Consider the following 22,269-nt stretch of genomic DNA (forward strand, 5'->3'; position numbering starts at 1 on the left):
TGCTTATGAATGCCATTCCAAGTTCTTTGTACACATTATGTCTCTGCAAAAGATCTATTCCCCATAAACTATTTACACACCAGGCCTTCAGTTAGGCTATAATATTATATTATATAGCATTTTATTGCTGTGAATACCAAGTCACACACTCAAATGGCATATAATGCTATATATTGTATATATATATATATATATATATATATATATATATATATATATATATATATATATATATATGGAATACCTATCATTTCCTTTTATTAATAATTAATAAAAACGTCACAAATTTAATTTATGTTAATTAATTCCTGAAAGAAGCTTAATTAAAAAGGACAGAGAATGAAAATCACCACAGGTTGTTTGTTATAAGTTTATGTTAATCAGTTAACGTTTTTTATAGCTAGATGGGGCCCTTATATGGCCCTTAGCTGTTAGATAAGGCAATATAATGATGATAAGCTAATTAAGAAACTTTAGCTCGCTGATTCATTCTTTATTATTTGTAGTATATGTGGCAGTGTGAGTAAAGATTTTCCTCCAAGGTACTCATACTATAACAAAATCAGTTTAGTTTAGTTCCTTTATTGTCCACAAGTGGAAAATTGTCTTTGTCCTCAACCACACATAAGGACACCAACACAACATAACAATATACATAAAAAATAAAAGTAAAACAATAACATCCCCATGTACATATGCACAGCCTACATATCAACCTCTACTCATATTCATATCTTCTCAACATTTAAAATTCGAAAATTTGACCAACAGAGGGCACAACTTCCTATTTAATGAGCCAATCTATTTGCATTTCAAAGAAAGTCATTCAAACTTGAAGGCAGATATGAGTCATTTTACTCACTGTTTGGTGTCCAATAGGAAACATAACATACAGATTCAATCAGTATTGAATATTGTGATTGAATATTAAATACTGAACATTGTTTTTATGATTTTAAACACTGAATTTCCTATGTTACCTCAATAATTATCTGTTTTGGTTGCAATGAGTGCAATCAGCTTACAACCTTACACACTTGACGAGATTTATATCGTTTTACAACATAAATTACATACAGTCATACCATAACCAACCATATAACAGAGGCTAGGCTACCCAAGGCTCTGATTTTTCTTCCAGGTTTTGGAACTACAATCTGAGAAGCATTATATGCCATTTGAGTGAGTGACTTAGTATTCACAGCAATGAAATGCTATATAATATAATATTATAGCCTAACTGAAGGCCTGGTGTGTAAATAGTTTATGGGGAATAGATCTTTTGCAGAGACATAATGTGTACAAAGAACTTGGAATGGCATTCATATAGCATGATCCAATTAGCCCTTGCTGGTGGTAGACACTGCAATGCTGTGTTTTTGACAACTTTAAAATTTGAAAATAACTGCGCTGAAGGTTGGACATTTCAACTTGTAAAGTTGGAACAGACTGATAAACACCCTCTTCAATGAGCCATGATGTAATTTCTAAGATGGCAACATCTTGCTGAAACCATAGATATTTATATAGAGACCACAATCGACAGCTCCAGACACGTCGGCAGGCCCGCCATCTTGGAATGGTCAATGTGTCGTCGCTCATGATAAGCCTGCATCCGAAATTGCATACTTCCCTAATATTTAGTAGCCGAAAAACAGTAGCCTATGTGAAAAAATAAGTATGTCTGAACACACAGTACTCATAAAAGAGTAGGCAAAAAGAACCCAGGTGCCTCCGGTGTAATGCTGAAGTGTGTATATGATGGACACTTTATTATCCCCAGAAGCCACAGGAGAGGATTTATGAATGGCAGTGAACTGCATGCAGAGTCACAACTAACACTGGTCACATGATAATGACAGCATAGCGACATACTTTTAAGTGGTCATGAAGTAATTCAAAATAACCTACTCAAGAGAATATTCGATTTTGGACACAGCCTAAAAATCAGTAAAGCCACAACAGCTTCTGGTTGTAAAAACCACAGAGATTTAAATAGTGACACAGCCACTAATGAGGCATCTATGTACAGTAGTCTATCTATGACTGAAACTGTCTCGGTGAGTCATGGCACAATCTTGTTTTGTTTTCATTTAACCCTGACATGTGATTGACAATGCTTTGAGGTCAGAAGTAGGAAATTAAAGGGAACTTTGTCTGCAACAAAACAACTATACATCAACCCCTCCCAGACAAAGTATAGGCAGGTCATAGTCAGAATAAACTGTATGGACTTTAGCCAAAAAATATGGTAAACCAGGGATTCCAAACTATAATTAATGGAATAAAACTGTCTATTGATACACCAATTTGCTGTAAATAATTAATGTTAGACATATGTTTTGATTTGTACAAATAATAAAATAGGCTATACATTTTAAGCAAACAACCACTTGCTTTTGAAATTAAAGGCTTTTATCCATCATGACGTAGAGAATATGAATTGCACACTTAAATGCCTTGCTCAATGGCACATTAGTAATACATCAGGATAAAATGTACAAAAATTAAAGAGGAGAAATGTTTGCTCATTTTTTTGTTTGTTTACTTTTTGGTTCATGCCATAATTGCTCGCTTTGAGTGGACATTTTTCTTATGGGAAAACCTTGTATGTGGTCTCTGTAGTTCTCCAGGTGGGATGAATATATCTGCAGGTTCAGCTGAGGTCTGCGTATTTGCAGTAGTTGTTTTGAAGTCTATTGTTGCATACTCTGTGTTGTGGCAGTTTGGAGTCGGTCTCAGTTTTCCCCTGCTGGTTGCATTTTCAGACTGTAGGACTTGGACGTCTGCGTAGTGTAAACCATCTTCATTCTGCTTGCGTTTCTTATTCACCTGGGCATACTGTGGTTCAGCTGACACACAGTCATACACATGAACATCAACACGGGCCTGCTATGAAAAAAAAGCTGTTGTCACAAAAACATTTACATATATTCGGATAAAAGTAACATTTTGCAGCGTCCAGTTTAACCAACACACCTGATGGGGAGGAACCACAGATGGACCTGTTGCAAAGATGTACATGGCAATCAACATCACAACAACTGGGTAATCAAGTCTTGATCATCAAAGTGTCCTTTTAATCTAAAAACCCCAAATCCAGAAAAGTTGAGACATTTCGTAAAATGCGATAAAATAAGAATGTGTGATTTTTTTTTAGCAGTGACAAAAAAATCCGAAAGCCATCGGTCATTTTGACTGATTATACTGAGGGTGATCTATTGCGAGTTGAAACTGTAATTCTCAATCCTGACCACTTGGTGGCGAGTGCGAATGGCGAGGTCAATGAATGCTTTTTCTGAGTTAAAGGGATAGTTCACCCAAAAATGAAAATTAGTCCATGATTTACTCACCCTCAAGTCATCCAAGTGTATATGACATTCTTATTTCATACGAATACAATCAGAGTTATATTAAAAAAGTCTATCAAAGTCCATCAATCCATGATAAAAGTGCTCCACATGGCTCCGGGGGGTTAATAAAGGCCTTCTGAAGCGAAGCGTTGATTTTGTGTAATAAAAATATCCATATTTAAAACTTCATAGATTATCTTATAACTAGCTTCCAGCAGACGGCCTATGCAAGTCAACATTCACACCAAATGAGTAACACTTGACGATGTATGCCGTAGGATGTAGGAGTAGCGTAAACTTTGACGTCTCTCGCGGTTCAAACAAATTGGGCTGGGTAACAAATTCAAGCTCCTACATTTCTCTTTAAATATTCTCATTTTCGACTACTAATTCGTGACTTGTGTTTTGTTTTGCTCTATCCTCTGCGCTTCCATGTTCGTCAGGTCAAGTGTTACTCTTTCGCCGTAAATCGTTGCGTTTACATTTTTTAATAACTCCGATAGTATTTGTCTGAAAGAAGAATGTCATACAGACCTAGGATGACTTGAGGGTGAGTAAATCATGGGCTAATTTCCATTTTTGGGTGAACAACTATCCCTTTAAGTGGTATTGTTTACAAACTGTTTTATTGACTTCTTTCTGATTGAGTGATTACATGAGATATATGTGGTCAGAATTAATGGCACCCCTGGTAAATATGATCAAAAATGGGTGTAAAAGATAAATCTACATTGTTTATTGTTTTGTTCTTTCATTAAAAAAAATTAGCACAAATCTAACCTTTCATTGAAGTAAAAGAATTGAAAGTGGGGGGATCACATTATGAAATAAATGATTTTCTCCAAAACACGTTGGCCACAATTATTGGCACCCCTAGCATTTTTAACTATCTCTGTATAGAGATCTTTGAAGTATATTCCCATAAATATTTACCCTTATTTTTAGCACAGCAGGGTGACTAGGAACATGGAATTGTCTAGCTATGACTTCTTGTTTCTCATGAGTTTAAATATGAGGAAACATAAAGGCCAAATTCCCTTAATCATCAATCACAATGAGTAAAATCAAAGAATATAGTTCTGATGTGCAGCAAAAGACTTTGTTTCAAATCAAAAGCAACAAAGCACAATGCTTATTGCGATTTATTGGACAAACATTAATGATGAAACCTGAAAAGTAACCCACAGTGTTTTCCCTAGATAAATAAATAAATGTATATATAGCCTATTTGCTTGATCTGCACGTTTGTGAATAAAAATTAAAACGTGAACAAAAACAGAGCCTATTAAATGGCAAATTAAAATAACGGGTAATAATAGATTATGGCGGAATTCTTTACAACAATGACTGACAGTGCGGAAGCAGGATTGCCTGGTCTGTGCAACAAAAGTAGTCTAATGGCTAGTCAAAAGAAGCCCAAGGTGTTGGAGAGCCGAAACCTTGGGGTGAGAAAATCAACCCGCGGAAACATCTTAAAAGTAAAAAAAAAAAAAAAACACAGACTTTGCAACACTGTGCGGAAGGTGTAGTGTTCTCCTTGGCTAACCGGGATTCAAGTGGCATTCCTTTGTATGGGAATTTATGGTTAAGACCAGATATGATAAAAAACACACACACACACACACACACACACACACACACACACACACACACACACACACACACACACACACACACACACACACACACACACACACACACACACACACACACACACACACACACACACACACACACACACACCTTGGAGGTTGGAGTCGGTCGAGCTCTATAGAAAATTTTCCCAAAAACATACTGATAAGATGTACTTTCTCTCAGAGGTTCAGACAATATTTTTCATTATTCTGTAGTGATTCAAGATGGAATGTAAAGGAAATTCTTTAACTATAAGAATTGTTACGAAGGCAACAGGCCTGAGTGACTTAAGTGACCTAGGCTGTCAAGGTCAGGAGAGTAAGTTTTAACAGGTGTTGGATGCTTTTCTCACATGTAATTTTATAAATAAATCTCATAAGCTTGAATAAGTCATTCAAATCATTTCATATCTAGAAAGGATAATTATTGATTAATAACTTTAACAAGCACTCAAAGGACATACATTGAAGCGGCAATGAATTCAAGAATCCATCCCTTCACCTTGATGCAGCATCAGACTGTTTTGGGTTGGGTCTGGGTTTTCCAAAGAACTCACGAGCCCATGTGGCTGTATTTAACAGAATAAAATGACGGTATGCAATGCCATCTCTGAGTTCAAAGGTCACGCACATTCAACGGAGGTCTCCTGCCTCGCCCTACATGGACTGAGATTTCTCTGGATTCCCTTAATCTTTTCACAATATTATGTAGAAGGTTAAAGACCTAAATTCTTTGCAATCTTGCATTTACAAATGTGATTTTTGATTTGTTTGACAATTCTCTCTTGATATTTGGTACCAAGTGATGATGAGCCATGATGACCCAAGACTGAGATCACGATATCCTCAGCTATTACCAATTCACCTGTGGACTGTTTCAAAAGAGTTTAAGTTAGAAATTCTATAAGCTTTTCACTTTTATTTTGCCTCTTTCTCAACTTTTTTGGAGTGTGCTGCAGCCATCAAAATCTAAATTTGTTTATATTTACAAAATAAGTTGGTCAGTGAAAACTGTGAAAATTTGTAAGGATAAAGAGAATTAACAAATAACAGATTCTTAATTTTATTACATTTTACAAAATGTCCCAACTATTCTGGATTTGGGGTTGTATTATCTAATAAAAGTAGCTGAGATTTTTTTGTTACCTTTTCCTTTTGCCCGTTTTTGTGACAGTTTTCTTGGATATATTCCCCATCTAAGGAACGAAAATACAGAAGTTGGTTTATTTGTTCTGTTGTGTATTTCCCTAAAATTCCCTAAAATTGATCATTGATAGACTTATCTCTTGTGAAAATGAGGTGCACTAAATAGTATTGAATGTGTTCTTCTAGCTCAAATCTTATTTAAATATAATGTTAATGAAATAAATGCAAGTTAAAGAGAGTACACATTCATGACTATGTTTCTAAATACCTAAAAAGTACATTTTGTAATGTCAAATAAAAGTAGTGTGTTATTGGATATTACATTTAAAGTTAATAGCTATACGTATAATTGCAACTTAATCATTACAAATATGAAATAATTAAAAATATTCAACTATATGACATACAAGTTTCAGTAAAAATAACATTTTAGTATATTTTAAGTTTACCATGAATAATTGTCAGTACACTTAAACCATATTTCAAAGACAAAAGAAGTAAATTATGAAATAACATATTAAATGTGTATATATATATATATATATATATATATATATATATATATATATATATATATATATATACATATAAGTACATTATTTTAAAGTATATAATTTCGGTATTAAGTACTCTTTTAAAAATTATTCTCAAGTGTACTTTTTCAGAATAGTCAACTTTTCTGTTAAAACTTCATATCAATTATGAACAGACAAAGGGGATCAATGGTTCTCAAAGTATGACCTTTTTAAAAGTTAGCATTATGTTAAATAGTGGTCAGAACACTCTTTAGTTACACAAATGAGTAGTTTCCTCCCATTCAAGATCGTACTGCTATAAAACAATCACATGCCATTGAACCCTGTAGCTTTTGAATAGATAAATACTGTAAATTTAAAACAATTCAAAGATACTAAATTTTTAGCTACTTACTTTTCCACTGTTTTGGTTACATTGCTCCCCATGGCAGAGATCGTCGTCAGAGCACAGTTAGCCTAGTGTTGATCATTTGCTCTTATTCCATTTCCTGGTTCCTCTGTAACTGGAGTCCTGCAGGTGTTCCTCTTAAAGAAAGATACCTTTGTACTTCCAACTGCAATACCCCTATCGTTGAGGCTGACCTTGAGGTCATGAATGTTTGACAATATCTTTAATGTTGTATATTTGAATATCTTTGCAGTCATTCATTCATGACCAGGATGAATGTATAGGTAACTAGGGATCTCCTTGTGTTGACAGAGAACTTCCTTATTTTACTAGCATTGTATGCTATCTAATATCCACAATCATGTAAATGTAAACAAGTATGATTGTATTTTTAGAAGAAAAAAAATGTCGATGGTATAATCTTTCTGTTTGAACTTCCCAACAAGCTAGGCATGAAATTGAAATTCACCCTATTTTCATTAATTTTTAATCAAAATGTCATCACTCCACCTTCCAGTGAAATGACAGACTTCTCTCTGGTGACGTATGCCAGACTTCTCAAAGCATTAAATTCACCTAAACTCTGCCTTTCTTACAATAGATTGCAAACTCAAATTCAGATCTGCTTCCTTCCAATCAAAAACCTAGAACCAAGTCTACCACATTGTTTTCTTTTTCCACAATCCATTTTACTCAGATGTATGTCACAATAAGGTAGAAAATATCTGTCACGCACAATTACATCTTTAACGTAGCAACATTGGCTCAACCAATGCCACGAGTTTGTGGTGAGACTATCTTTTTGGCCAACTTAAAGGAGACGAACTGGGGAAACCGGTTTCAAAATGTCATAATTTTTGCAATACCTGGATGTCATAAAACTGAGGCAAGACCATTATAAATACTTGCTAGATAAACAGAAAAGTTTATTACAAAACAATATTTATCTAGCAAAAATACACACATGGCCACACATGCAGCAAATTTATCCCGAGGGAACTTAACGTGCATCATATATTCCAGTGTGTACAGTGTGTAAAGTACCCCAACCATATCTGAAATAACTATTGCACCTGGCAAAAGGATTTTTTTTAAATGAAATCTTTTATACTATTTAAAATACCAGTTTTCTATTTTAATATATTTTAAAATCTACTTTATTCCTGTGATGACAAAGCTACATTTTTAGCATAATTTCTGCAGTCTTCAATGTCACATGATCCTTCAGAAATCATTCTAATATTCTGTACCCTTAAAATGACAACTTTGTACCTTATTTACCCGTAAAAGTACTCTAAGGTACTAAAATGCACCTTTTAGTGGTAGATAAGGTAAAATGTTGTACAGTGTGTCAGTCTAGGGTGAGTAAAAAATCTTTTTTTAAAGGAGGGAAAAAGAAGAAAAAGTGTCAGTAAGGATATTTGTAATGTTAAGATTTCTAATTCAATTATCACTGTTCTTTTGAACTTTAAATACATCAAAATATCCTGAAGAAGATCCATAAAAATATTAAGCAGCAAAACATTTTCAGTATTGATAATAATAAACCATTATTAATGATTGAGCACCATTAATAATTTATCAAATGAAGACGCAAATCAGCATATTAGAATGATTGAAAGATCATGTGAAACTTTGTTCACAGGAACAAATGACATTTCAAAAATTAATTGTAAATAAATTGTAATATATTTCACAATATTACTGTTTCTTCTGTAATGCAGCCTTATTGACCATACGAGACTTCTTTCAAAAATATTTTTAAAAAATTTTTATTCCAAGCTCTTTTCACCAGTATTGTATATACAGACTCAGAACTATCTGCAGACTTTACTGCACTAATTTAGCTGGAAATCTGTGGAATGCAAACTGTGAGAGAACAGAACTGAGAAAACTTCTAATGACTCAAAATATCCAACAGATTTTTTTATAAACAAACACGCAAAAAATACTTTTCTATGGCGTCTTTCCTTGTGGGATTCCATGTGGGCCTGCTTCTATCAGTCTACTTCATTAACTTTTGCTTTCCTTGTTGTCCACTTTAATCTTAAGCTGGTTGATTTTAGGCTCCAGGTCCTCAGTTATTCGTGGTGCCTGGATACACATTATCCCGTCATGTGAGATAGACACCTGCACCAGCAGCGGATCCACACCCATTGGCAAGATATATGTGCGGGTAAACTCACGACTCACAAAGCCATGCTGGTCCATTCGCTGAGCGTGACGTCCAGTCACCTCCAACAGGTTGTCCACAGTTCGCACACTGATCTCATCTGGTGTGAACTGGCACACGTCCAGCAAAACTCGATACCAGTCATCTTCACAGTCTACCTGAGAGAAGCCCCTCTCGAGCTGCTTGTTGATGCGGGGACGAATATAGTAACCGTGGTATAGGACAGGGGCCAACAGGTCTTTGGGACACAGTGCTGAGAGGGTGAGAAGGGAAAAAAATAATCATAACCATAATAATACTCTCACAATGCATCCACTGACATGTAATTTGTCTCTGCACAATGCTGCATGACACAACAGAATCACCAACGCATTCTCATCCTTTGGCGTCATATAGGTGACGCCATATGACATTTCGTCGAAATCTTACGCACATGGCATCCTTTAGCGTCAATATAACACGCACTGTTATGGGTAGGTTTAGATCTGGGGTAGGGTACGGTTATGACGCCTTGGGATCTACGTCTCATATTCACGCTAAACGATGCCATGTGCGTTGGATTTAGACGAGGGTCACCTGTATGACGCCTTGGGTTCTGCGTCTCATATTGAGGCTAAAGGATGCCATGTGCGTAAGATTTCAACGAAATCAGAATCAGAAAGAGCTTTATTGCCAAGTGTGCTTGCACACACAAGGAATTTGTTTTGGTGCTGAGGCTTCCAGTGGACTATACAAATACAACAAGAAACATGAAACATAATACTACAAATTATAAGAATAAAGAATAAAAATATAAATATATGAGAATAAAAAGTATCACAGTTAGGTTTAGTCAGAATAGACATTTCCAGATTTACAGATTATGAACATATTTACAGTGTTTTGAATATTATAATAAATAAACCTAAATATAAGTATAAGTATCACCTGAGTTGTAGGATATTGCACTAAACAGTGGGAGTATTGCACTTAGAGGCATATGCCTTGGGAGGTGTGTTAACTGTTCAGAAGGGAAATGGCCTGTGGGAAGAAACTGTTCCTGTGCCGAGATGTTCTTGTGGCCAGTGATCTAAGTCTCCGTCTTGACGGTAACCGTTCAAACAGGTGGTGACCAGGGTGAGTGGAGTCTGTGATGATTTTACCTGCTCTCTTCCTCGTTCTGGAAGAGTACAGGTCCTGGAGGGATGGCAGGGGGGCACCAATGATCCTCTCCGCAGTCCGGACTGTCCGTTGTAGTCTCCTGATGTCTGATTTGGTAGCTGAACCAAACCAGACAGTTATGGATGTGCATAAGACAGACTCGATGACGGCTGAGTAGAACTGAATCAGTAGCTCCTGTGGCAAGTTGAACTTCCTCAGCTTCCTCAGCTTCCTTTTTTTACAATGGAGTCAATGTGATTGTCCCACTTCAGATCCTGAGAGATGGTAGTGCCCAGGAACCTGAATGACTCCACTGCTTCCACAGTGCTGTTCATGATGGTGAGTGGGGGGAGTGCTGAGCTGTTCCTCCTGAAGTCCACGATCATCTCCACTGTTTTGAGCGTGTTCAGCTCAAGGTTGTTGTAACTGCACCAGACAGCCAGCTGTTCAACCTCCAGTCTGTAAGCAGACTCGTCACCGTTCCGGATGAGACCGATGACAGTGGTGTCGTCGGCAAATTTCAGGAGCTTGACAGAGGGGTCTTTAGAAGTGCAGTCATTAGTGTACAAGGAGAAGAGCAGTGGGGAGAGAACGCACCCTTGAGGGGCGCCAGTGCTGGTGGTGATAGTCCTGGATGTGTGTTTCCCCAGTCTCACTCGCTGCTGCCGGTCCGTCAGGAAGCTGGAGATCCACTGACAGATCGAGGATGGTATGGAGAGCTGGATCGGTTTGGCTGTGAGAAGATCAGGCATGATGGTATTGAAGGCTGAACTGAAGTCCACAAAGAGGATCCTTGCATAAGTCCCAGGTCTGTTGAGGTGTTGCAGGATATAATGCAGTCCCATGTTGACTGCATCATCCACAGACCTGTTTGCTCTGTAAGCAAACTGAAAGGGATCCAGCAGGGGTCCAGTGATGTCCTTCAGGTGGGCCAACACCAGTCTTTCAAACGACTTCATGACCACAGACGTGAGAGCGACAGGTCTGTAGTCATTAAGTCCAGTGATTTGGTTTTTTTTGGGGACCGGAATGATAGTGGAGCGTTTGAAGCAGCAGGGAACTTCAGGGAAAACCTGAGGCTTTCCTAGTCTTCCGTTTTTTGAAGACTCGGCTCACGTCCTCCACACAGACCTTAAGCTCAGGTTGGATGGCAGTAGGTGCAGGAGGTGATGGTGAATGTGTGAAGTGTAGGTTAGAGCCGGTGTGTGGTGTGAATGAGGGCTTTTCAAACCTCATTAAAATGAATTTAAATCGTCAGCCAGGTGTTGATTGTCCACAGATCGGGGGGATGGTGATTTGTAGTTGGTGATGTTCCTCAGGCCATTCCAGACTGATAATGGGTCGTTGGATGAAAACTGGTTTTTCAGTTTTTCAGAGTAGCTTCTTTTAGCAACTCTGATCTCCTTTGTCAGTCTCTGGCCTGGTTATACAAGATTTTATCCCCACTTCTGTAAGCATCCTCTTTGGTGGTTAATTAACAATTTTAAATTACACAAATATAGCCTACTTTATGTATTTAATCTCACTTTATTAACCAATATCTTTGCCGCTGACCCTTGATATTACAATTCGACCATACGAATAAGCAAAAATTACTTAGACTGAAGAGGGCACACGATGATAGGGTTGATGAAGGTTGTCCAATGGATCTCAGGTAAGTAGAAGGTAAGTAGCAGGTTAGTAGCATGAATGAGTCTGTGTGTCATGTAGAGACGAGACCAGACAAAGTCGAATATAAAGGAGGTGGAATGATGAGGTGCAGGCAGGGGCGTACAAAAGACTACAAAAGAAAGCCTTGCCACCCCTGTAATTACAACAAATTAAAAGTCGTGGCCAATTTACTGTACGTTCACACCGCCGCCGACTTGAGCGACAAAGAAGTTCTGGCCGCCCTGCCAAGGACCCTTGTCAAAAAGTACGGGGAAGCTTGTTAACGCTTTGACCCCTCTGGCCGCTCTGACGTAGCAGGGAGAAGAGAAGTGTCACAACATTAAATGTAATAAACAGAGAAAACAAGCAATATATTGAAGAAACCTTTTATAATGACAGCATTTTTATAACCGTTTTGGTCACATTTGATCGGGGGGGAAAAAGAATAATTAGCTATTATTATTATTATTTGCATTATTATTTGCATTAGTGCAATTGGTCAAATCGGTGTTACTGTGAGCAAATGAATTGCATTCCCTTGGCAATTTGCAATTTCTCCATTTCTTTGCACAAAACTGTCATTTAACTGAAAGTGTCATTTAATGGTTTTATTTTTATTTTAAATCCCAGGAGGGCATACCACCGGACCCCCCTAGGGAGAGCACCCCATCCCCACATAATAAATCCTAATTTAACCCCTGCTTATTCCAAATATGAACTGTTTCACATGAAACATCAAATGCAAGACATTGCTTCCATGAGATTAAGTCCGTCTGTATGAGTTTGTAAATGGCAGAATGTGCCCTTTTGTAGTGTGTACATACCATTTCTGATCAAACAGTGATAACTGTGATTAAATTCAGTATATACGTCTGCCATATGTTGCCACCCCTCGAAAATTCCTGCCTCCCTCTCGCCACCCCATAAATGATCTTCTAGAACCGCCCCTGGGTGCAGGTGATGGTTATCAGTACTCGGGAGACAATGAACGAGTTGGAGGAGTGAGTGAATGAGTGGGAGGAGTGAGTGAAGCTGGTGGAATCCTGACAGTACCCCCTCCTCCGAGGCGGCTCTTGACGACTGAGAAGAGGGACGAAGATGGGGGCGAGGTGGTTGCTGTCATGAAATCAAGGTCAGTCATGAAATCAATTCCAATGTGAGACCATTGTCGTTGTGGGATAGGAAGTGGCACGAGCTTGCCCTCCAGGAGTCTTCTGGGGGTGTTGGTAACGGCGCAGACTGAGCATCCTCTGACGCACCGGGAAACATCCTGTGAGATGGACGGCCACCAGAACCGGTTACTGAGGAGCAAGAGGGTACGCCTGCTACCTGGATGTCCGGAGCCCGGAGCGGTATGAGTGGAGTCCAGAACGGCGGCACGAAGGTGAAGAGGTACAAAGACGCGCCCCTCTGGACCTCCCGGTGGAGCGGGATGACGATGGTTCTCCTGGGAAATCTGCTCGCCGATGTCCCAGACGATCGGGCTGACGATCATGGCTGGAGGGAGAATAGGTTCGGGTAGAGAATCATCGCAGGAAGAATGATGAAGACAGGAGAGAGCGTCCGCTTTACAATTTTTACTACCAGGTCGGTATGACACGATGAAATCAAAGCGGGTAAAGAAGAGAGCCCATCGAGCCTGACGAGGATTTAGCCTTTTGACCTCTCTGAGGTATTCCACGTTGCGATGATTTCGTATAACCTTGAACTGGTGATTAGCTCCCTCCAGGCAATGCCTCCATTCCTCTAAAGCCAGCTTGATGGCGAGCAGCTCTCGATTCCCAATATCATATTTCCGCTCTGCCGGGGATAGCTTCTTAGAGTAGAAGGCGCATGGATGGAGTTTGGGAGGATCACCCTGCCGCTGGGCGAGAACTCCTGTTGAGGATGCGTCCACCTCAATGACAAAGGGAATCTCAGGGTTAGGATGGACCAACATTGGAGCGGTCAGGAAGGCTTCTTTGAGTTGTTGAAAGGCTAAGATGGCTTCAGGAGATAAGGACAGAGACTTGGGCCGGCCCTTTAGAGATGAGGTCAGAGGAGAACTGATGTGACTGTAGTTGTTGATGAATCTTCTATAGAAATTGGCGAACCCGAGGAATCACTGAACATCCTTCACAGTAGAAGGCTGGGGCCAGTTCCGGATAGTTTCCACCTTCCTCTGGTCCATCAGAACTCCCTGTTGGTCAATGATGTAGCCCAGAAATTGCACAGTGATGGTGTGAAACTCACATTTCTCCAGCATTAGGTACAGTTTATGAGCTCTCAGCTTCTCCAGGACAAGAGTGACGTGGCGTTGATGCTCTGAGAGAGATGAGGAGTAGATGAGAATATAGTCAATATAGACAACCACAAATCTGTTGAGATATTCCCGGAAGACATCATTCATGTAACCCTGGAAGACTGCTGGAGCGTTGGACAGTCCGAAGGGCATGGCTCGATACTCATAGTGGCCTGAGGGCATGACGAATGCCGTCTTCCATTCATCACCCCAACGAATTTGAATCAAGTTATACGCACTGCGTCTATCTAATTTAGAAAAGATGCGGGCTCCATGCAGCTGCTCCAGTGCTGCTGGGACCAGAGGAAAGGGATAACTAAACTTCACAGTTTGCGTGTTGAGATGACGATAATCAAGGCACGGCTTCAAGCCTCCGTCCTTCTTAGCCACGAAAAAGAAGCTGGAAGCGGCAGGGGATGTAGACGGACGAATGAACTCCTGTTTAAAGGCTTCCGACAACATACTCCTCCATGGCCTTCTGCTCCAGGAGGGACAGAGGATAAACGAGGCCTTTAGATAGAGTGGCTCCAGGTAGCAGGTCGATGGCGCAGTCATATGGCCGAAGAGGTGGTAGTTTGGTCGCCAACTGCCTCAGGACTCTCAATGGAAGTGGAACAAACTGGAAACTCGGACTTTCCCACTGAAGATGAAGCAAAGGAGGGGATTTTCTGGATCTTCCTAACCGAAGCTAGATAGGAATGGGAACAATATTCACCTCAATGAAGGACTTCCCCGGATCTCCAGTCGATGGTGGGTTTGTGTTGGACCATCCAAGGGCGTCCCAGAATGAGCTCAGCGGTGGACTCCTCCAGCACCATAAAGGAGATCTCCTCCGAGTGCAAACAGCCTATGCAGAGAGTCAGTGTGGGGGTGAAATGGCGAATTCGACCTCGGTCCAGCGGCTTACCCTGGATGGTTTGAACTCAGAGATCTTGATGACTTCTGTGTTTACGGACGTTCAGTTTTTGAAGGATATGCGAGGAAATTAAGTTCCCCACTTAACTAGAGTCGTGGAGGGTTTGTGCTGAGACACATACACGAGAGGTTAACAAATTAACAGTTGTACGGTTCAAGGTTGCAATCTTGGGAGGAATTTGAATGGAGCTTACCGCCGGGTGTTGAGGTCTAACAGGGCAGGTATTGATGAGATTTTTCTCACTCCCACAGTATAGGCCGAGGTGGTTTTGAATGCGACACTGCCGCTCCATGGAAGATTGTCGCTTGTCACGCCCACATTCTGTCGCCAACGGTCGATGTCGCTCGTGTCGCCGGAAGTCGCCAGCGCTCCATTGAACTGAATGGGATCATGTCGCTTTGTCGCTGCGTGACGCTGGCGGTGTGAACGGGGCTTTAGTGTACAACGCGACAAAGACGAGTGGAGTCAACGTGCATGGGCTCGGGTGCTGGAGGAGCGACAGATGGAGCCGAGGGCGGAGGACTTACAGCGGTAGTAGGATTATCACAGGCAGACAAGCGTTGGGATACTCAAATGGTTTTCTGAATGAGGCTTTCTATTCCCATAGAATCTTCATATACCACTACCAGCTGACGGATGTTAGGGTTGAGAACATGCATACATGCATGCAACATACCTGAAGCAAAAAAATGCTGCAATTCTCCGCCTCTCCGGTGAATGTCGCTGGTCGGGCCATGGGACTCGCAGAGACAGCTGACGAAGCAGCGGGTGTTTGCGGAAGTGAATGCTGGTGTGCAGAGTGAAGGATATCTTCGGGAACGGTGGGTGGATTAGCTGGTGGAGAAGGAAGAAGAGATTGGCGAACAGCCTGAACGAGTTCCGCGAATGGATTGCGTGGTGGATTCCCCACAGGCTCCGCTGGATTCTGCATCTTTAGGTCTGGTCTTCTGTCACGGATGGAACAGGAGTCAGACAGGTGGTAAGTGAAATAGTGTTTATTTACAGGAATGTAGAACCAGACGGAGATGTGGTGAGTATTTAAACAGAACAGTTGATAATCAGATGGGAACTTAGCTGAAGGATAATCAGAGTCTCTGTTTCAGATGCTGATGGAGAGTCACATGGAAGGGTCTGAAGACGGAAGGCTGAAGACTGTAGAGGGCACACGATGACAGGGGTGATGAAGGTTGTCCAATGGATCTCAGGTAAGTAGCAGGTAAGTAGCAGGTAAGTAGCAGGTAAGTAGCAGGTAAGTAGCAGGTAAGTAGCAGGTAAGTAGCATGAGTGAGTCTGTGTGTCATGTAGAGGCAAGACCAGACAAAGAGTGTGTGAAGGGGAGTCGAATATAAAGGAGGTGGAATGATTAGGTGCAGGTGATGGTGATCAGTACTTGGGAGACAATGAACGAGTGGGAGGAGTGAGTGAATGAGTGGGAGGAGTGAGTGAAGCTGGTGGAATCCTGACAATTGTTTAATTTTTAGAGAGTAACACAATATTGTAACGCATTACTTTTAAAAGCATATTTCCCCAATTTAGGTAATTTCGTCTGAAAATAAATATTGTGAGATTAAGTCTGTTTTGAGGTCAACTGATATAATGTTGTGTCTCTGGAAAATAGTGATCTATGACATTGTGTTATGTTGAATATAAACGTTTTTGGCACAGCAGGCCTCAAGTGGCATGTTGTTACTAGTGTTATTATTTTTTAATTTAATAATTATTGTCATTAAAGGGGTTATTTTTAAGTATTTCCATTAATTAGGTACATTTCATGAATTCTATTTAAGACAGATTTTTTTTACATTTAAGACATCTTTGATTTCATTAATATTTACAAGTTAGTTGAGTAAAATTATTACATTACATATCTTCATATCTTAAATATCTACATATTACAAAACATATCTTCAATTAAAATATGGGCAATTAAATAAGTAAATATTAATATGCCTGTATATAAGTCATAGAATAATTTTACCTTTCAGATAAATCTCTTTCTGCTTTGTCACTAAATTGTCAAAATAAAAAATGTAAATACAGTATTTATTTACTATTTTACATAACACCTCAAATACTATATACAGTATATATATATATATATATATATATATATATATATATATATATATATATATATATATATATATATATACACACTACAGGCCAAAAGTTTGGACACATTACTATTTGTAATGTTTTTGAAAGAAGTTTCTTCTGCTCATCAAGCCTGTATTTATTTGATCATAAATACAGAAAAAATTAATATTGTGATATATTATTACAATTTAAAATAATTGGTTTTCAATTTATTATACTTTAAATTATCATTTATTTCTGTGATGCAAAGCTGAATTTTCAGGATAATTACTCCAGTCTTCAGTGTCACATGTGACATCCAGTCTATCACATGATCCTTTAAAAATCATTCTAATATGATGGTTTATTATCAAAGTTGGAAACAGTTCTGCTGCTTAATATTTTTTCATAACCTGTGATACTTTTTTTTTAGGATACTTTGATGAATAAAAAGTAAAAAAATAAAAATAAAAAATAGAACTAGGCTACTGGTCGGTAATTTGGGGTCAGTAATTTTTTTCTTTCTTTTTTTGAAATAAATCAATACTTTTATTCAGCAAGGATGTGTTAAATGGATAAAAAGTGATATTAAAGAAGATTTATATTATTAGAAAATATTTTTTTTATTTTGAATAAATGCAGTTCTTTTTAACCTTTTATTCATAAAATATATCAGGCAGCAGAACTGTTTCCAAATTTGATAATGAACCATCATATTAGAATGATTTCTAAAGGATCATGTGATAGACTAGATATCACATGTGACACTGAAGACTGGAGTAATGATCCTGAAAATTCAGCTTTGCATCACAGGAATAAATTATAATTAAAAGTATAATAAATTGAAAACCAATAATTTTAAATTGTAATAATATATCACAATATTATATTTGTTTTCTGTATTTTTGATCAAATAAATGTAGGCTTGAGCAGAAGAAACTTCTTTCAGAAACATTACAAATAGTAATGTGTCCAAACTTTTGGCCTGTAGTGTATATATTTACATTTATTCATTTAGCTGATGCTTTTATCCAAAGCGACTTACAATTGCTATATTTCAGAGGTCGCACGCCTCTGGAGCACCTAGGGGTTAAGTGTCTTGCTCAGGGACACATTGGTGTCTCACAGTGGATTCGAACCCGGGTCTCTCACACCAAAGTCATGTGTCTTATCCACTGCATCATCACCACCCACATATATATATATATATATATATAGTCATGGTTGCACGATGAAGGAGATACTCAAAATAGTCTTTAATTGTAGATTCAAACAAGTAAACACGTAGGAGATAACATGGAGAAACTGAATTGCACACCACTTCGGCATAAACGTTAAACTAGCCAAGTCCAAGAACTGACAGAAACTGAGGGCTTAAGTACAAGGGCAAACAAAGGAGCTGACGAGTTAATTAACATTGGACAGGTAAATTAGATAAACCCATGAAACACATGGGAAGACTGGATCAAAGAAAAACAGACAAACAGAAACTGAACAAAGTTCAAAAAACAAAGAGAAAAACCGAACATAACCTTGACAGTACTCCCCCCTCCAGGAAGGTGCAACCACACTCCAAAAAGAGTCCAACCGGGGAGGGAGGGGGTCCTCCAGTCGTGGCAGACGATTGGAAGGTGACCCAGGTGATGAGGGCAGGCTAGGTAGCCTTCGGGACAGTACCGGTAGTGCAGGATACCAAGTACCGGTAGTTCAGGGAACCAAGGAGGGGCTGGCAGTTTAGGGACTCAGGGAGGATCTGCCTCTGTTGCCTTGACCCAGGAGCTTGGCTTGGCCACTATGGCCAGGGACGCATAGCAAAACCAACCTACAGCCCTTCCAAAAAATAATCTTAGGAGGAGCTATAGGGTTGTGAACCCGAGCGGACTCTGGATTGCACTCGGGGGCTGGAAGTTTCAGTCTCTGGAACAGACTCTGGAGTGTCAGTCTCTGGAACAGACTCTGGAATTTCAGTCTCTGGAGCAGATTTGGAGATTTCCTTCACTTTCCAGTCTCTGACTCCAGACTCTGTGATATTTCACACACTGGAATGGATTTTGGAGTAAAGGTGGTAAGGTCCATGGAAGGCTCTGGCACAGGCTTGGAATGAGCTGGAGCGCCCAAATGCTTTCTGGATGTAGCTGGATGATGGTTTATGTCGTCCTCTTTAATTCCCTCAACAAGAAAAACTTAAATCTTAAAATCTCTGTTTATCCAGAGGACATGATTAATCAACTAAGGGTATATAACAATCCCCAGGAGATTGAAATAAATCATCATCCAGTCCCATCCCGAAAGCAGGCATTGAGTATTGAATCGCTCCAGCACACCAAATAGGACAGCTCCAGGAATTCTTCCACAAATTGTTCCAGATGTCGGCCTCATTGTTGGAGGGAAAAGAGGAGATGATCTTCAGACTGCTTTCTTGCCCCAGCCAGATCCATCTCTTTCTTCTTGTTTCTGGAGGTCCTGAATTCTGTCACGGTTGGGTGGCTGTAACAAAGCGCATGACGAAGGAGATACTCAAAGCAATCTCTAATTGTTAGATTCAAACTAAGAAACACGCAGGAGATAACTTAGAGAAACTGAATAGCACAACCACTTCGGCATAAACGTTAAACAATCCAGGACAAAGGCTGTGTTTACACTTGGCATTAACCTGCGATCACCATGATCCGATCAAGCAGATCGGGTCATTAGCCAATCAGGACATGGCACGTTTACATTTGTTCACATTAAGTAGCCTCTGTATCTGGATAACCGATCGGATTTCTGTTTCCTGCATAATATTTAAATTCGGTTTGTGGCACGACACCAGATTAAGAGTAAAGATGATACCAATTAAAACAATGTACCAATTGCTTTCACTCACTCACTTTACTTTCCTGTGCAATCTCTGGTCTTAGATCATATTAAGTTTTTGGAACGGAGGAATAGGCCTACTTCCAGAGTTGATCATACAAAAATAACTACGTTGATCGTGTTAAACAAGTCACATCATCGATCATCTGGGTTTAAGGTTATGGCGTGCAATGACTATATTGACAGAAATGGGAGATTGATAAACATGCTGAAACAATAAAAACATTCAACATTTAAAACATTAAAAAATTCAGATTCCGATTATTCCTCTGGCAAAGCAGCGTGCAGCTCTTCATTAAGATCTCATGACTGACTGTGATTGTACAGGCGATCGCCTCCTTCAGATAATGTTGCACAATTAAAATGAAAAATGACACACATAGTATCATTTAAGTCTAAATAAACTTTTAAAGATTGAGTTTAGTTTTTTGTCTAAACTGCGTCTGGCCATTATTTTCTGACAGCTCTGCCTTTTAGATTGTAGCTGAATAGTATTCTAGAAGACACAGGAAATGTGCACGTCAAGTTTATTTAAAATTTTTGAAACCAGGCAGCTACAGATCAAGACATGGTTCTTCTTACAGTGTCTATTTTTATCCTACAAGACATGTGACACCCTTACGCTGTTCTGTTATAGCCTAACAGAGACAGGAGTCTTCACAGTTGACTTCCAAATCTGCTGCGGAATTGTTTAATTAGAAGATCAGTTCATAATCAGTTATGATGGGGACAACGATTTAAATTGGTCATGTAATGAGTGGAATTCTAAATATAAGTTGTTGCTGAGGCATCACATTTCGTTGTAAGAGGAATACAGTCATAGTATGACAGCATTATATATTAATTGGCTATACATCCACCCTTAATTCTGACAATCAAAATGTTTTGCTTATTATAACTGTTAAAATCAAATATTATGGCCTACTGTATGAGACCTGCTGAAGTTATTTTAAAGTCATCAAGACATTCAAAGCATGCAGGCCAATATCAGAATACAAGCAACATAGACATATATATAGGCCTACAAGATACTGCCTGAAGATATTGCCTGAAATTTAAAATGAAAGACTCTGATTTTACTTACCCTCTGCAAAGTTCTGATCATAGATTCGAGGAGGAGTACACATCTCGTAATCCATACTCATTGGGTATGCATGAGGAACGGTGCGGTCGGCCATTTTGATCTCTGTAGCAGGTTGCCAAGATAACTGGAGAATTTACTGGATTGACAGACTTCAATTACTCTGACTTTTGCCGTGTGATAAAAGCAGGAAGTATAGAAAGGGAGAGGGGCGGAAAGAACAGGGAACGGAGAAGAGAGACTGCGTACTTGAGACAGGAGGGTGAAAAATGTTGCTACAAATAGCTTGTAGTAAACTCTGTGGAGCTGCATAGCCAACATATATTCAAATAGATATACACAAACACAGGGTGAATAGTGATAGACTCACAAAGGCAAACAGTTTAACAGCTGATCATAAGTTGTAAAAAAGAGGACTAATGAAAAACACTGCTTACATTTTTTATTGATTTTATTCTACAGTTTATATTGTACATAATGCATATAAATGGAAACATCCAAATTGATTAATATTCTAATTAAAAATAATAATTTAGAAATATTTTATTTTAAAATTGATTTTGCATTATACTAAAGATTTAAAGAGTTACACTATCATTCAAAAGTTTTTTTTGAAATAAAATAATACTTTTGTTCAGCAAGAATGCATTAAATTTGCCAAAGGTAACGGTAAAGAAATTCTATGCAGAAACCAAAAAAAAAGTGTTTAGAATAGTTTGGAGAGGTGGTGGGAGAGGGAGGCTGGTCGGGGCTAGCGAGACAGGTAGAGGAGTGACAGGTTCAGGAGTGACAGGTTCGGGCAACAGTACAGGGGCTGAACATATATACAGATGTTAATGATGGTGACTGAGGAATGCACAGCTGAACGTGATTAGTGACAACAAATGAGTGACGAAGGCAGGTGATGACAAAACATAACAAGTCCAAACTAACGTGAATGTGACAGCAGTTATTTTAAATTGCAATAATATTTCACAAGATTACCATTTTACTGTATTTTTTTATCAAATAAATGCAGTCTTGGTGAGAATGAAAGACT

General features: G+C 39.0%; 2 protein-coding genes across 3 annotated transcripts; both read right to left on the reverse strand.

The window, feature by feature from the left end:
- Window positions 1-566: 566 nt before the first annotated feature.
- On the reverse strand, window positions 567-7,191 carry LOC143714934 (uncharacterized). 2 transcript variants are annotated; one of them, XM_077206427.1, is made up of 4 exons: window positions 7,064-7,191; window positions 6,134-6,183; window positions 2,980-3,005; window positions 567-2,889 (listed from the first exon to the last, which is right to left on the reverse strand). In XM_077206427.1, the coding sequence occupies exons 1-4, from the start codon at window positions 7,093-7,095 to the stop codon at window positions 2,557-2,559; spliced, it is 441 nt and encodes a 146-aa protein (XP_077062542.1). In that variant the 5' UTR covers window positions 7,096-7,191; the 3' UTR covers window positions 567-2,556. The 2 variants fall into 2 exon arrangements, with proteins under 2 accessions (XP_077062542.1, XP_077062541.1); XM_077206426.1 differs by having other exon boundaries at window positions 567-2,892; window positions 7,064-7,190.
- Window positions 7,192-7,956: 765 nt separating this feature from the next.
- hspb2 (heat shock protein, alpha-crystallin-related, b2) lies at window positions 7,957-21,447 on the reverse strand. Its single transcript, XM_077206500.1, has 2 exons — window positions 21,234-21,447; window positions 7,957-9,483 (listed from the first exon to the last, which is right to left on the reverse strand). The coding sequence occupies exons 1-2, from the start codon at window positions 21,325-21,327 to the stop codon at window positions 9,071-9,073; spliced, it is 507 nt and encodes a 168-aa protein (XP_077062615.1). The 5' UTR covers window positions 21,328-21,447; the 3' UTR covers window positions 7,957-9,070.
- Between the last annotated feature and the right edge of the window lie 822 nt (window positions 21,448-22,269).

This window comes from Siphateles boraxobius, unplaced genomic scaffold (genome assembly GCF_051911475.1).
Source record: "Siphateles boraxobius isolate OS27281-9 unplaced genomic scaffold, OSU_SipBor_1 56, whole genome shotgun sequence".
NCBI lineage: Eukaryota > Metazoa > Chordata > Actinopteri > Cypriniformes > Leuciscidae > Siphateles > Siphateles boraxobius.